General features: G+C 36.6%; 1 protein-coding gene across 1 annotated transcript; it reads right to left on the reverse strand.

Annotated features, from left to right (window-relative positions):
- Positions 1-723: 723 nt before the first annotated feature.
- Positions 724-16,223, reverse strand: LOC103713213 (28 kDa heat/acid-stable phosphoprotein-like protein). Its single transcript, XM_008800061.5, has 8 exons — positions 15,966-16,223; positions 11,532-11,569; positions 9,059-9,127; positions 8,832-8,915; positions 7,001-7,035; positions 4,092-4,177; positions 1,918-1,983; positions 724-1,010 (listed from the first exon to the last, which is right to left on the reverse strand). Exons 1-8 carry the CDS (start codon positions 16,030-16,032, stop codon positions 976-978), a joined length of 480 nt encoding a protein of 159 aa, XP_008798283.1. The 5' UTR covers positions 16,033-16,223; the 3' UTR covers positions 724-975.
- Between the last annotated feature and the right edge of the window lie 247 nt (positions 16,224-16,470).

Genomic DNA, 16,470 nt, shown 5'->3' on the forward strand with positions numbered 1-16,470 from the left:
ACTTGCAGGCATGCGGCGGCCTGTGAGGCAAGAAGGAACCATGGAAAAGAAATTTGGGGCTCAGAACGGGAGTCCCAATTAGAGAAGTGGTGAAAAGGTGGAACAGAAATAAATGGAGGTAATGTTTGTTATTTAATGATGATGATATCTCCTTATGCCGGTCGCATCCTTTACCTGATGATGCTTTCACCATTGAGGCAGGAGCAACCCACCGTAGAGTATGTGACAAAATGTGACCCGTCTCAATGATGTCATTGTATAAATAAAAAGATCAACCTGGTGTCCAGGTACTGGGTACTTGTGTTACCACTGCTATGTGGTCAGAAAATAAAGCAAGGATAATGTTTAGTTTAGTAAGACATATGTATTTCAGCTAAATCTTTTTATGTGATGCATATCCATTTCAAGGAAAAGCTATTATAAACTATTTCCCGATATAAGATCACCATTGATGTTCGAACGAACAGAACACTTCAGAGGCATTTCAGAGCTACGTGCAACCAATTTTTTTTTCCCAGTTTACAAGCTAATTACATGAACAACCTGTGAGATGGGCCTTGAAATTTAAGACCCTGAATAAAAATTGACCAGTGGATCACACAGATCAACTGGTAAACAACCTGGTTTAGCTGCAGCTTTCATAAGTCTAATAAGAAGAGAACACAGATAAATTTTATGACAGAACATGTGAAGCATCACCAAGAGCACCATAGGGACAGCACCTTCCAAATTTAGCTTACTGGTCATTTATATTTTGATATCATTTTCAACAAATACCCAAATTACTGACTTTGGTTTCCCTCGGCTCTCGATAAATAATAAAGAGACGCCCAAGTGGAAAAAGCATAGTTATTGAAAGTCAAATGAAGCATACTGACGTATCAAATTTTTTGCACTTGACCAACAAAGATGGTTCAGATGACTTTACAAGCAATTTTTTGTGGTGAGAAGTATCATTCCTTGACGAAGGTGCAATCACTTGCGAGCTTCGACCTTCTTCTGTTCCTTGGCTGGCAGCATAAGAGATCAATCAGTCTCAATATGATGCACTTGGGCATGTGCAAGCATACATTTGTGTGTCAAGCAAGACAAAAATGTCAACAAAGATTCTTGCCTACAAGATGCACTTCATGGATTACACTATTTGAAGCAAATACAGGGCAACCGCCAAAGTTAAAATTACAATGGTGCATAATTGGGAAAACTAAAGTCTTGAATGAAAATAGGAGACAATGACGAACAGTATACTTGGTCCGGCCATGAGCAGTATTTTAAAACTCTAGGTATCAGATGAGTGAAGGGGTCTGCCTAGCACCGAGGTGCTAGTTGTGCACTGAGGCAGGTCCTTTAGGTCAAGGTAGCCCAAAAATGATAACTTAAAATATAACAATAACAATAATTAAAAAGAGAAACCTAAAAGGATAGTTAAAATGTAATAAAGGAAGATAACTTATCAAATAAGATATTGAAAGTAAATGAGAAGTATCAACTTGGTGACCTAGCACTAATTATTTATAAATCAATCTCATCCATCATACTTTTAAGCTGGGTTACTAGAAAGACTGTTTAGATAGCAAAGGCAGCCATCTTTTAAAACCATGCCCATGAGAGAACTACAATTTGCAAGTCAGTCTCTGCAAAAGAGTACAAGACTTGAAATATAGTACTGCTTGAGGAAGGATCTAAAAAATGTTGCAGTTCATTGAGGATAGATCTTGAATAAGTTTTGTAAAGCCAGTTACAAGTAGATGGGAAGAAGCTTATTGCTAATGATCATGATTATAATTTCAGTAATGATTTTAAAAATATCATGTAACAATTTAGATATTCAAGGTGAGATTGCACTTATCGAAGCAAAAAACCACATTCCTGAAATGCATTACAATGAGACAACTGATGGTATAGACAGCATCATACCAGCCTTTTCCTCTTCTCGCTTCTTTGCAGCTTCAGCTCTTTGTTGTCGTATTAAGGTTAGACGTTCTGCATAAGATTAAAGCTAATAAGAGCCTTTATGATATATTGCAGCATAGATGGTTAATGTCAAGTGGTAAGTAAATATTCTAGTTACCAAAAGGAGGAACAAGTGTTGCCTGCATAGCAATATATGACTTTAAACTACAAGATAGCTCCTACCAAGGATGTTCTGGAGGACATGCACACTTCACACCACAGTCATGTATGCAGATACATAAACATATGCTGCACAAGAGCATACATGCATGGTGTGCCTTTAATGCTCATTTTTACGATAACTAGCATAATAATTTACCATGCCAAAATGAAGGCCATGACATCTATAATATGATTTCATCCAACTGATCATAATCTAACAAATCCATGAGACTTCAAAACCAAGATGCATTGAAGGCTCTTCATAAGTGGTCACAAATTGTTGAAACCTAAGATAGCATAGCAAATTGTATGACTTGATTCATTAGTTAAAAATAACCAAACCGTCTGCAGTACTCCGAAATCACTTTTCATCAGAAGTAGAATACAAAAAAGTGATGACAGAAACAGCCATAATATGCATACCAAGATGAAGCAGTTATCAAAACAAATTTCAAGAAGAAGTACATGCAGTAAATCCACAACAATATTGATTTTATTCAATAAGCAGAGATCTGCCAGAATTTTTGTCAGTAGATTACCAACCTAAACCCACAATTATGCTTCCTCATAAACTGCAATTGGACTATACTCCGGTTCCTCCCAATCATCAACAATTAGGTTCATTCTTTATAGCTAGAACACTCAAGAATACTAGAGATATAAGCCAAGAAAACCATCTTCAATTTCTCTATCGATCCTTCTTTTCTTTCCTTTTACTGTTTATTTGCTGTAAAGTGGCCAAATACAACATCTGGGGGAATATAGCTTTCAGCTCCCTACAATCTCTCCCCATGAGCTTCCAAGAGAAGCCAACCTCGTATTCATCTGAATAACAATTCAATAATCTACATTTGCCCACCAACCTTCTCAAATTCCCTCTCTCATAGAGTACGCAAAAAACCTGAAATCTAACCAGTTTTACACGAAACTCGTACATCCATCCGTGCCACCAATTTTCATAGCCTTTTAAAGCCTCCACCATGATACTGCATCAAAAGCTCCATCAGGACAATCTGTTGGCATCCACATGTCTCACACCTAGAGTAGCCTGCTGCCCAACCTCCACATTTTATTTGCCAAGAAGGCCATGCACTCCAGGACCCTCAAACACTCTTGAGGTATTTGGTTTCTATAGTAGAATTCCCCTTTGAAGCACTTCCTTTCTAACAATCAAAAAACTCAATCAAAAGAAAAATCACCTTCCTCAAAATCTTCATATTCTTAGCCTATTGTCATATCATTATCCACCTTAACCAATCACCAACAAAACCTTCTCATGCTTGAGGTCTTCCTCAGGTGTTAGAATAAGGACAAATCTAGCCCCAGTGCCCAAACCAATCCATACTTCAGGTAGGTGGGTGGATATGCTCCCATTGTGGGTCAAGCCTAAGATGGAAAAAACATCAACTGGATTTCAAGTCAGGTTGGCATTCGGTTGATGACTCAAGCAACCCAATCCAAACCCAACACAAATATTTGTAATAGGTTACCACCCTGACGTAACCTAAACTTAACACATTCTAGAATAAGGCTCCCAAACTAGACCCAGATTAAATTAAATTTCTATTACATTACAACCTAAACCTACTACAACCAAAGGATACAAGGATGTCACGGTCACTCACTACATCTTACTTGACTTGCTGACTGTGTCTCAGGTTTCTAGTTGTCATCACAGTCTGCTTGTAAAATTACAAATAATTACTTGATATTTTAATTGAAGTAGCATGAATAACAAATAGCACAGATCTTTGTGAAAAACACATAATGAAACAGAAGACTACAAGTGGTGATTTCTGCAGTTTATGGCTAGGTAACATGATGTAGAAACACAATATCTGTATTTGCCTGAACAAGTTATGTACAGTCAAAGAACAAGTAGATTGGTACGCCATCAGCATGACAAATGGTGCCCTTCAACATAACCACCAGGCAAAGAGGAAAATAAAATTATGCCAAGCTTTTATAAATTTTACCTAGATCCTTTCTAGCTTGTTCTGTTTTTCCTTGCTCCTGCAGCCTCATGTACCGCTCATGAGCTTTTTGTTTCTCTATCTCCTCCCTATAAGCAAAAAAAAAAGGTCATAAGTATAAATTGCTACAGGAAAAGAAAATAAAAAAGCATGCCTGTCATACAGTGTTTTCTTTTTGGTTTGTTTTCGAGACATAGGACAGGTGGAAGCCCACACCTAATCAGGCGAGGGCAGGATCAATAAGTTAAACATCAGAAAACTTGGATAAATCAACCATGCGTGGTGCTCAAGAAAGCTCATGCCAAATTTTCAAAAAGATCTTTAAGAAATTACCATTCATTTGATGCCTAGTTTTCAAAGACTATTTTCACTGCTAAAATCACGTTGGAAACCACAAAGAAAAGTCATTGATACCAATATACTAAATTGATAAAACCTAAGCAGGATTTAAAGCTAAAATCAATTTACAGCATTTTGACAGACAATAACTGTTCTCCAGACAAAAGGATGGGGGGACAAATGAACACATTTCTAATATCCAGGGAATGCTAATGTAGAATGGCAGTTATACATAACCTTTTGAATTAAGCTGAATCTATTTTCCCCTTCTTATTCTATGGATTCCATTAGCTTAGTTTGAGTCCATCTCAGCGGTGCAGCTCTATCAAATCTTTATTCGAGTAAAGCTCCACTAACCAACATCTTATTCTTTGATCTACAATATTTAATTCTACCCGGCTCTTTGTTTTAAAAAAAAATTGTCTTGGTTTAGTCCTTACAATTTTCTACATTATTTGAACTATATTACTATTGTAAATTCAAGCTTATACCATATTTCTGATCATACATATTTGTAAGATGAATCAGGATATGGTATATTGCCATAGAGAAAGGGTTAATGTTCATGAAGTGGAAGGTTGGAGACACATCAAACATTTCCAAGCAAGAATAGGAGCTTGTTTTCTTATGATTAAAGACAAACATGCTCCATAGTAACTCAGCCCATCATTAGTACTAATTCGATATTAATCAAAGTTCCAAACCTGATAATGATTATCATAATACATGGTACTAGATTACCTGGTCACTTCAATTTTTTGGTGGCTTCTTTCTAGTTTCTGGTTTTCACAAGACTCCAACACTTTCAACTCCATTTCTTTTTATGTTATTCTTTTTCGTCACAAGTCAGGGGCTGCAATTTTTGGTTTTGGTATTATGCAACGGAGCTTTCAACAGATCTTAAGGTATCAAGCGACAGGCGATTACATTGTAATTCACTACAATGGCCCCTGCAAGTCTTTGTATAGTACAGATTATCAATTTGTCTTAATCATTTGTTTAATTTGTCAACTTTAATTTTTTATAAAGCTTATCATATATGAGAAAACAATCCAAAAATTATAGGGTCTCAAAAACAAAAACCAAAAACAGAGAATTATGATCCAGTTCTTTGCACTCTCATTGTTTATTTTGTACCTTTATGCTATGGAGCTATTATTATAGAGAGTCACTCCAATTTTCTACTTATCAGAGGTAAATTTCTCGCCAAAGGTGTTTCAGGCCAATTTGCTATCTTAAATAAGGAAACTATGTGACAGCTCATTCTTAATTTTCTCAAGAGCGTGCCACCTATTATGCAAACTCCATTTATTTTTCTTCTGCTTTTGTTGATTGAAGTACTAAGAATTCTCCAAGTTCGAAGTTCATTCTTCTATTTTTATGATATTTCACAGATGAATGCAGGAAATTGAGAAATCTATACATGATTAGCATACATTTAACGCTCCACATATGATCAGGATATACTTACACCATAAATTGAAAGAGAATAAATAATCTCAGGCATTGTTTGTAATTCCTATGACATAACATTATCATTGGAGGAGACTGCTACTTCAAAATACTTGTTACAGTTCTATTACTAATGATCCATTAATTAGTTGTTGATTAGTCTAATTCACCTTGATCACTTATACTGAACTTTTGAACTTCTTATCATGGATTTCAGTGACAATTGGCACATATGCATCACTAATTGGCACAGTATTGCAGCAGTGATGCATCTGTGCCAGTGCCTTTCCAACACATTACACTAGCATGAAACCAGCTCAGTGCAAGCGCCCAACATGTTATCATGCCAACACTTGCCAGAATTTGTTGGTTGCTAAGAAAGTAAGAGAACGGAGGGGGATCTTCAAAAATTGAGGAGAAAATAAAGGGCCAAAAACTTCTCTAAGGGGCTTAAAATGTTTTCCCCTTTTGGGGCAGCAGTTTTCGGAGAAATAGTAAAGAGCAAGTAGAGTATGATAACCCAGCTTTACTTAATCAGTTACTCTAAAGCTTTCTCTACAAGTTACTCTACTAAAAAAAAACTATACAAATTTTTTTAATTTGCTTTCATCTTTATAAAAATTTTGACTACCATAGAGGGTCTTTATGAGGATAAACATAGATGGGCTAGTTTACAGGTGCACAACAGCAATTGTTCGTTAGGTAATGAGAAGCAAGGTTTTATGTAATTCAAAACATAAGCTTAGGCCACTTTTAACCTTAGGCATTCAAGTCCTATTCACTCTGTAATTCAAAACATTTACATGAATGATAAGTTAATATTTGAATTGCATGTCCTGACTAGAACAAAAGAGACTCCAACTAATATCAGCAATCTTCTACAGTACCTATTGGTAATCGCTAGCTATGACTAAAAGTATGAAAACATATCATACTGAGTATTACTACATTGCATTGAAACTTAAATCACATCAAACATAACTAAATAAAGCAAAATGAAAGAAACAAAACTCAGAAAAAAAGTAATGCTATATCCACCAATTATATAGACAGATATAACTATCAGATTTCATGAAAGTAATAGTCCTCAAGAGGATACACGAGTAGCATCTTCAACACACCTTTCACGCCTTGAGAGTTCAGTTGTCTTCTCCAACTGCATGTCAGTTTAAAAATATGCATGTCAGATTTACATAGAATTGATAAACTAGTGCCAAAATTGTTGTAAGTACATCTTTACATATAGGCAAAAACAAAAAGCAAGTGTCATTTAAATAGAACCATAGGCATTATGTCGAGAATATTATTTTCGACTATACATTGATTTTATTAAAAAATTATGTCCATGTATAGGATGGAGACTGGGAGTTGCAATTTCTGACACGAACATGCCAACCTGCCTGAAATAAACTAGTTTGGGTAAGGTTTATTTTTTCTGGAATAAAAAATTGGGTTTGGGTAACAGACAAACCCCATTATAAATGGGTCGTATTCAAGTTTGGCCCTGAGACTCCTCAGGTCACCATGGGTTGGAAAGACCCTCAAAACCCAATCCTAGGCTTCTAGGATAGAAGTGATACCGAACTAGGCCATGGGCTAGTCAAAGCATGGTACGGATGATTAGAAAGGTCATGCAATTAATGGTCAAGGGAAAAAAAATACTAACAACATTTACAGGATTCATCATGTTATCTTTTCCACTTTATTCTCAACTCTTTGTCACTTCATCTAGATGCCCAGAAAATATCCCCTCTTCTTGCCCCTTTTGCATTCTCATTTTTTAAGGTATTTAAATGAGAAATGAAGCCCTAATTGGGTTGGCATCTCAACCATAGGTCCATATAAAATAAATGAGTTGACGCTTTTTAACCCAACACAAATCCAACTAAACCCCGCCCATTGCCACCCCATCACTTAAAAAAATCAGATATTTTGTGACCTTTGGAAATGACATGGCTAGAAGACATCTTCCACTACTATAGTATTAATGTGTACTCCGGGAGCTGCTTGCCTGCTTCTCCATTCTCCAAGTTCCACTCCATAATGAGAGCTAGTCTTGCGAGTTCGACGCTCCCTAGCTTTCTGCTTTTCCATCCCCCCCCCTCTCTCTCTCTCTCTCACAAACACACACACACACACAAACACAAACACATACCATCCGCTTCTGTTAGCGATTTCTCTCTCCCGTCCAACCCTTCTTTCCCCTCATTCCACCAAAAAGGCATGTGCATAACATGTGATATTAATTATAAAATTGGAGGCATTGTGCCTCCAACACCCTCATTTACAAGATTCTGAAAATTAGGTAAGGTCTCTAGATTGACATGAAGACCCACCCCGTACAATGAATTACATCACACAATAACCATGATATCAAAATCCTCCAAATGCAATCCCCCCCCCCCACCCTTTTGGTAGTGTCCACTGAGTACTCTAATACTCCATTGTACTTTATCAAGCATGCACAGAGCAAAAGAATCAGATATTTCTCTATTTCAGGTGTTACAAAGTGAAGAAAGCAAGTCAACAATCTAATGCAGCTTAATCATTCTAAGTTTCCTCCTCATTTCATTGATAAATAGAAAATCCGCAAAGACAGCATGAATTCATAAGGTTGGAAAGAAAAGAAGCATAAGACCACTCACAGAGGGGAATATCACAGATGCATATTTCTAGGATATATAGAATACATGTCATATTAATCAGTCAATTTGAACCAAAACATCTTTAAAAGATGGGATTTGCATTATCTTGTACTTCAATCACTGCTTGTTGTGAAAAATATACAACTATACTCTGATGCATATTTTAACTGAACCTTGAGAACTTCAGCATATCCAGAACATGGGGAAAGAATTAGTCAATGATAAAAAAAAAGTTTGAAAAATTCCATATGCCAGAAAGAAGCATTGCATAAGAAATTAAAATCTGAGAAGAAACTGTCCTACTTACATCAGCTTCTCTAGCCTTCGTAGTCTTTGGTTTTACCAAGTTTGGATTCTCAATCTGAATAATGCCCTCGATGCCTTTCCTTCTCTGTCATCATTAAAAAGCAGTTGAAAACAAGTATTATAATTCAAATAGGATAAATACATAAAATTAAATCATTAATAGATATTTAATATAGCAGACAATGCATGGCAGCAGCAATAAACATGATGATCACGAGAGGTCACTACCTCGGTCTCTTCTCCAGAATCATCTTCAGCTTCCTCTTCAGTTTCCTCTTCTTTGTCTTCAGCCTCCTCCTGAATGAGAATATTAAACAAATGATTTGCACTCGATGTACAGGATCCAACAACCAGAGAATAGGAAATGCTATACCATTTATAACCACTAAAAATTTACAAGAAATTTTGTAAAAAGCAACATAGGTGTGCAAGTACAGTCAAGTGAATATAGAATTAAGAAAATCATATTTAACAAGAGATCATCAAGCATATGGTTGCTTATCTACAAGCTCACTTTCCAAATGAGTCATCCTACACTTTCTTCAATTGGATGACAGATCCTTCATGATATGCTGTTAAAACTCTCATAAGATCTCACAACTAATTACTGAAAACATCTCTCCTAGCAATTTCATCAGTCAAATTATTTCACAACTCTTTCCTGCAATCAGACCTTCGCTATATAGCTTGGAAAGCCTTCAATTGTTAAAAGCATCCAAGTTTGGACTAATGAATGCCGAAGGTTCAGCATGGTTCAGGACGTATCGAACCAGACCAGTCGATTACTGGCACGGATCAGCCAATCGGTTCAGGTTATAAGATACGGCCCGTTCCAAGCTCCCATTCGAAGCCCTAATGTTCGAAGCAGCTCCTATTCGAAGCTCCTATGCATCCTCTCCGTCGCTCAGTCCCCTCCATCCCTATCGAGTGCCGATTCCATCTCCTTCACCCATGTAAGTGAGTCTCTCTCTTTTGCCCTCTCTCTCGATCCCTGTCGCCAAATCTGAAGGGGTGATGACTTGAAGCTCCTCAGCCACTCTCTCTCACTCCCTCTCCTTCTCTCTCTCCTCTCTCTCATCCTCCCTCTCCTCCCGCCCTCCCTCTCCCTGTTTTGGTATGCTCCGGCACGGTATGGTACAAAACCATACCATATTAAACTAGTTGCCAGCCAGTACGACCCTAGTACTAGTTCGACAAGCCTTGTTTCAAACCAAGTCAAATTTTGCTGTATAATCAACCAAGGTCTATTGCATAATCATTGACAAAGAATTATGCAGACCATCAATATTGGCATTGCAAGCAAAATTGACTTTGGAAGATGGGAGTATGACATGTGAAAAGAATTGATAAGAACTGCTATACCATCAGCTACTTTTGCCTGGAACAGGAACTTATTTGGGACCACATCCCCTACATGGCCAATTGAGTGTTGGGATTTTATTGTGAGGTGAGAAGAAGAGAGAGTGGACTTTTCATGGAATATATCAGAAGGCAATGTTCCTTTTGATTTCTGTTGTCATTGACACCTTTTTCCCTTGGCTCATAGGAGGGGTTGACACAAAATTGCTGGCATTGGAGTGATCAACCTTTTCAGCATAGTCAAAAACTTGGCATTGGGGAATATTATTCATCAGGGATTAAAGATTCACAATTTCAAAAAATCAAAAAGAAGAATTTCTTAAAAGTTTTAAAATAGTCCAGATAATAATAAATCTGGACCAAAAATAAAAACAAAAACACAAGATTGTTAACATATTTATACATTTAGTGACAGATACAGGAGACGCAAGAATAACGAGCAATAGCAAAAGTACAATCACTGCCAATAACAAATAGCATCATAATTTCTAATCCACTATATTTCTTGGATTAATCATGAATGATGAAAAGTCACAAAATTTGATAATAATTGAATATTTCATGATTAATTGGATAATCCTGCAATAGTTTGGAGAATCATTTATCCAACAATGGCAAGGACAATTCAAGAAACTTTCAGAGAACATCATTACTATGTTCTAAAGACTTTAGGGCAGCAAAAATTCAAGCAATTTAGGGCACTGTTTAGCCATATCCAACTTTGACATTTGTATGCAGATTTGTAGCTCAAAAGATCTTCACATATCAAGGTCTTTCCTGGTCAATTATTTTAAGGAAAAGTTTCATATCTAATGTATCTCAGAAAGGGGACAGAGCAGTGTGATTGTGAAATGAAGTCAGTTCCCAGTTACTTGTTTCATGTTTGATGATTGGTTTCTTTCTCTATAATTTGCAAGTAACAAAGAGGCCTTTGAACTGTTTGTCTTCTTCCAGGATAATTAGGAAACATTTTCACTAGTACACACTGGCCGACATATAACTTTCTAATCAAGAATAATAAAGCGGGAAATTAGATGCAATCATCAAAAATAGAAGAGAGAAAATTGGTCCAAATATACAATTAAAATGATGGTGGTGGTGGTGGTAGTGGTGGTAGTGATGAACTTCTTTGATAGGTTTTAACATAGGTATGCAGTTGTAGTAAACACCTGCCCAGCCACCAAAAAAAAAAAAAAAAAGCTAAAAGGGGGGCTCCAGAGCTAAGCACCAGTGTTGCTGATGTCAAAAGAAAACAGCCACTAAAACAATTATTATATGCCTTCTCATAGAAGTGTTCACAAGATATGTGATTCTAGCTTTTATTAGGGGAAAAAGTGCTAACCGCTTTAAAGGTGCGAGGACGAGCTGAGGTACCAGCAACTGCAATAGATATGAAAAGCATAACAAATTAGAAGAGTGTACATTTTTTTGCTACAATCACAACATAGAAAGCAATATTTTAGAGTTTGAACATAAAGAATTGTAACTTCAACTCCATCTACATGATATGTTGAATACTTTCAAGGATTTATATGATATTATTTTAGTTTTCATAGACCATCCAAAAATTATTGACCTCATATACACAAGTATAGTGACCATCTCTTAAACAGCAATGATTTTTTTTGTCTTGTATTTTATGGCCAAGGGACAAAAGCTACTAGATTTAACACAAAAGTCAGTATAAAACAAATGCACCAGCAATATCCCATGAACCATAACCATAACCAATACAGTGGAATGAAAATTGTTGCTCATCACTTAAAAGCCAGAAAGACAGTAAAGTAATTTGACATCATGACAATCTCCTGTTATATTCTATTAAGAAGAAGATTCTTATCCATAAGCACATCATTGAAAAAAAATAAGAAAAATGACAATATCAGCACCAAACAAGAGGGAGGAAGGGAGGGACGGGGTGAGAGAGAGAGAGAGAGAGAGAGAGAGAGAGAGAGAGAGGCACTATGACAAGAAGCAAAAAAAAAGGATTTATATACTAAAGCAATTATAACTAGCAAATCAATGTAATTAAAGACAAAAAAATACAATAAATATATGATCATTCTACATTGATATCATATAGTATCAAGTGGAGAGAATTGAAACATGAAAATAAGCAAGTTATGATGAAATTTTCTAAAAGAAAATTTCAAGTCCAAAATATCATGCAAAAGATGTTGCTGGACATTAAAGAATGGCAATTTCAGAGACAAGCCATGTCTCAAGATCAGTATCTCCACAAACCAAAGAAATACATAGCCATCGCCAAGGTTTTTAAGTTGTAAACAATACTACCATGAGTCAATCACAGCTTGAGTAAAATCGAAAGCTATCTGAGTCATCAAGAGGCTAACTGCTCCTGACTGTCAAGACAATTCTTATTTGATATAGATATTTGCGCAAGTATTTTACGATTAAGAAGCAATTGCTTCTTGTACAGATTTGGTATTAATCTACTATAATTATAGAATACCTTATTCTCACGAATTACTGCATTTATTCGAGTGATCCACAAACTACGAAAATCCCTCTTTTGCCTGCCTCTATCTCGATGAGAGGAAACCAAAGCTCTCATTTTCAGATGGCTCATGTAGCGCCTACTTATGAAACACTCATTTTTTATATTGAAAGCAATCTTACACAAGTCATCATAAGTCAATCTTTCAATAATAGCACCATATAGAGAAAAGATACTTTGACAGGCCACTTACACTAACTAGGGTTTCTGCAAATTTATTTCCCTTTCTTAATTTTTATGCAATTTTTAGTATCTGTTACAGCTTTAACTTTATTAAGTCTTTAAAGAGTTGAAATTACATCTTTTAACACCTTGTTAGAAGCATGAGATCAAAAAACGAACAGTTTTAATTACAGTAAGAGTCACGATATGATGGAGATTAGGCTGAGGAGGATCCATATTTTCCCTATTTTTATGGCATGCTAATTAGAATGTTTCAAAGTAGAAAGTTAAATGAGTTGAGTCAGAAGTTTATGTAGAAGTTTTTTTTGGCAGCAATTAACACAGCCCTAGAATCAATACAACCAGTAGAGTCTGAAAACAAGAGATCATAGAAGTGCGTAGGGATGGATACATAGGAGTCCTAGATCACAGAGCCCACATGGTTAGCAACATACAAGTCTACCCAGTTTGCAGCACCATCAGCCTCTCCAAAGATATGACTAGCCTCAAAGGATGCCAGAGATGAACTCATTCTCCAAATATCTAAAAAGAGAGGATAAACACCCTCAATCTGGGTCACACACGCCATGATATCCAACAGATTACAATCTTGGAGTCCCCCTCTGGTACAATATTGTTGGCCCTCAAAAGGCCAGTCGCCTAGCCCAGTCCCGCTTGTGCCCCTCTCAATTCGACTAACAGCACAGTAATATCATATAAATGAGTACCACCTTTGAAGATGAACAACTCTATTGGGAAATTCTTTATTTTTATTCTATTTATGCCAATGTCTTCCCATCTCAATGTTTCTTTATAACTACAAATTCATGATGCTCAGAATATGCTTATCTCCACAAATCTCTTGTGTACCACTAGTTAATGCCACCATGACTCCACTTAAATCATCTTTACGAAAACAAAATCTAAGCATATTAAGTTTTGCATCAAAATATCTAAACAATGATCACAATACTTGATGAGTGAAATACAAACACAGGGAGCGAGGCCAGGAAGTGAAGGGAAAAGGCAATGTGGCAACTAAAATTATGAGGACCATCAAAATAGCAATGACAACTCAAGATAGGCAATCTTGGGAAGTTTAATAAGGAGGAAGTCTATTTTCACAAGGACAAAAAAGAGAGAGAAAGTAAAAGAAACCACAGGATTGTAGTAGCAAAATAGATCTCAATGGCACGCTTGCTATGATGATGCTCATAAAATTTGAGAACCACCATCTTATTTCTTAGTTGGACCATTAATTATTTGTGGTTGGATCACAAACAGCACCTCCTATGCCAATCTACACCAAAGAACAAAGTCCTAAGCTAGATAATCAAGGAGCCAATTAAATCATTCCCAGTCATAAATAGAATATAGTTCCGTCCATATAAGATGGTAATAACAACATAGTATGAAAGATATATTATTGAAACTAATTGATTGCTAGGATTCTAATCATTCCTAAACAAGAGGAGTCCAGGTCATTGTTTCCAAAAGAAAAAAAAATATTGTAATCCACAACTAGATGGTTTTCTTAGCAAGAGGTCCATGTTTTAGCTTGAAATATGATTATTAATTCACTGTGTATTTTCTTACTGAGGATGCCACACATGTTTTGGAATCTCCAAAAACTCATCCATATTCCTGATTCCCAAGTGCTTTATTGTTCTAAAGTATTTCGAGATATCCAGTTTCTAGCACCAGCACCCAGAACCACTATCGCAGCCACATCTGCTCCAAGTAATTAAACTCAAAATTAACCTAATGAGTTCTTCTGTTAAATTATTGGCAATCATGATGTAATTACAGAACAAGAATCTTGATATATGGAGCAGAGTGATCATGCTGTAATTACAGATTGCAAGAATCTGTCTTGATATGTGGAGATGAGTGATCATGATGCAATTATAGAATCACGAGAATCTTTCTCGACACATGGAGAAAAGGAACTCTAAAACTCTTTCTTACAAGGCCTATTTAGAAAGTATTTTTCTTCATTTTTAAGATTAGTTTGCAAGAGTCTTTTATTAGTTCATATTATAATTGAAGAGACTATGGAGTCCCTAAAAACGGGTTTTGAGTTCACTTTTGGATATGTAATACTGCTTCCTAGAACACTAAATTTTATTTGTTTAAAAAGAAATACAGTTACAATTCATTGTCTTTCTCCTTATGGAGAATATTTCACTTCCTCACTCCCTTGAGTCCTTCTCTCCCTTCTAAGAGAAATTCAAAAATTCTTTTTGAGGATGTGAGTGCATGTCTTCACTCCCTTCTATGTAAACCACCTCTTATTTCTATGTTAAGACTGTACTAAGGTCACAAAGGCATCTATCTACGCCCTCAAGTGCCGTTGCTCTTGATTATGGATTCCAAACTTCCTTCGCATTTCACCTTACTGATTAATATTTCAAAACCTAAAGAGCACCAAGTCTCCCACATTGACCAAACCCACCTGTATTCCTTGGTTAAAAAAAATTACTGCCTAAATCTACAATCATGTCTTTTACGCTCCAATGTCTATTAAATTCAGCAAAATATAGCAACTGCCAAGATCAGGATCTCAAAACGTGGCATGATATGAATCAGTGTCAGTCGAAATACTGCTCTGTCAAAAATAATTTTTTACAACGCAAAATCAAGCCCTTGCCTTAACGACCACATCACAATTCACAAAGCTATCTATACTCCAACAGCGAGTTCCTTTGCTCATAGTCCCAAGCTCCTAAAATACCCTTTCATGCACCGCTCCCACCTACCCCAAAATTTCAGCTGAGTCCAAGAGATATGCACCCCCGATCTCAATCAAGAATTACCTAAAATAGTGCATCGCGCTGGTATATCCAGCTATGTATACTAAACTGCAGCGCAAGTAGTAAATTGAAGTCTGCAATCAGATCAAACTACGACTATTTAGAATAAATTCAAACACTATCTAGCGAGAAAGATTGCGAGCTGATGTATAGATCCAACAAAAGAACAAATCTACAAAACCCTAAGGGAATAATATAAAGAACAAATCTACAAAACCCTAAGGGAAAAATATATCCAAGAAACCGGTTCACGTGCGGCGATCGAAAGCAAAAGAAGACTTACTCATCTCTTCAGGGGTGGAGAAGTTCCTGCGTCCCGTAGGCTTGCCCTTAAACTTCCCCCTGCCCATGATCAAGACGCACGATTGAAGACGAGAAGGACGATGAAGGCTTCGCCAATCGATCTCTGGAGGCGATGGAAAGCGAACAGCTCTCTCTCCCTCTCTCTCTCTCTCTCGTCGCCTCGGCCTCCCAAACCCTACACCCCTCCACCCGTCTCTTTTTTATCTTCCCTCCTGCGGATTTTACCAAAATCTAATCTAACTGCGATTTCTTCACCTGGTTGGAATATTTATTACCTCGAAAATGGAGACATATAAATAGGGCAAGGCTCGTTTGTTATGGTTATTACTGAGGTAAAAGGGCAATTTATAAACAAGAAGAGATCAGGCAGCCTGAGGCCAATGATTTGGGCCAAGTCCAGATCTCTTAAGTCTCAAGTTTGTTTAAATGGAATGGCAGCCTGACCCAGGCCCAACTAAAAGCCCAAACTGAAAAGAGGTCATGTT

Source organism: Phoenix dactylifera, chromosome 9, assembly GCF_051530095.1.
Source record: "Phoenix dactylifera cultivar Ajwa chromosome 9, Ajwa_hap1_PhDact_Kaust_v1.1, whole genome shotgun sequence".
Classification (NCBI taxonomy): Eukaryota; Viridiplantae; Streptophyta; class Magnoliopsida; order Arecales; family Arecaceae; genus Phoenix; species Phoenix dactylifera.

What these genes read in the sequence shown, in the direction of transcription:
- LOC103713213 (XM_008800061.5), bottom strand. Translation starts at nt 16,032, where the DNA reads ATGGGCAGGGGGAAGTTTAAGGGCAAGCCTACGGGACGCAGGAACTTC. An exon ending in ATTCTGGAGAAGAGACCGAG is followed by an intron (nt 8,916 to 9,058) that starts GTAGTGACCTCT and finishes TAATGATGACAG; the next exon opens with AGAAGGAAAGGCATCGAGGG. An exon ending in GCGAGAAGAGGAAAAGGCTG is followed by an intron (nt 1,011 to 1,917) that starts GTATGATGCTGT and finishes TTATGCTGCCAG; the next exon opens with CCAAGGAACAGAAGAAGGTC.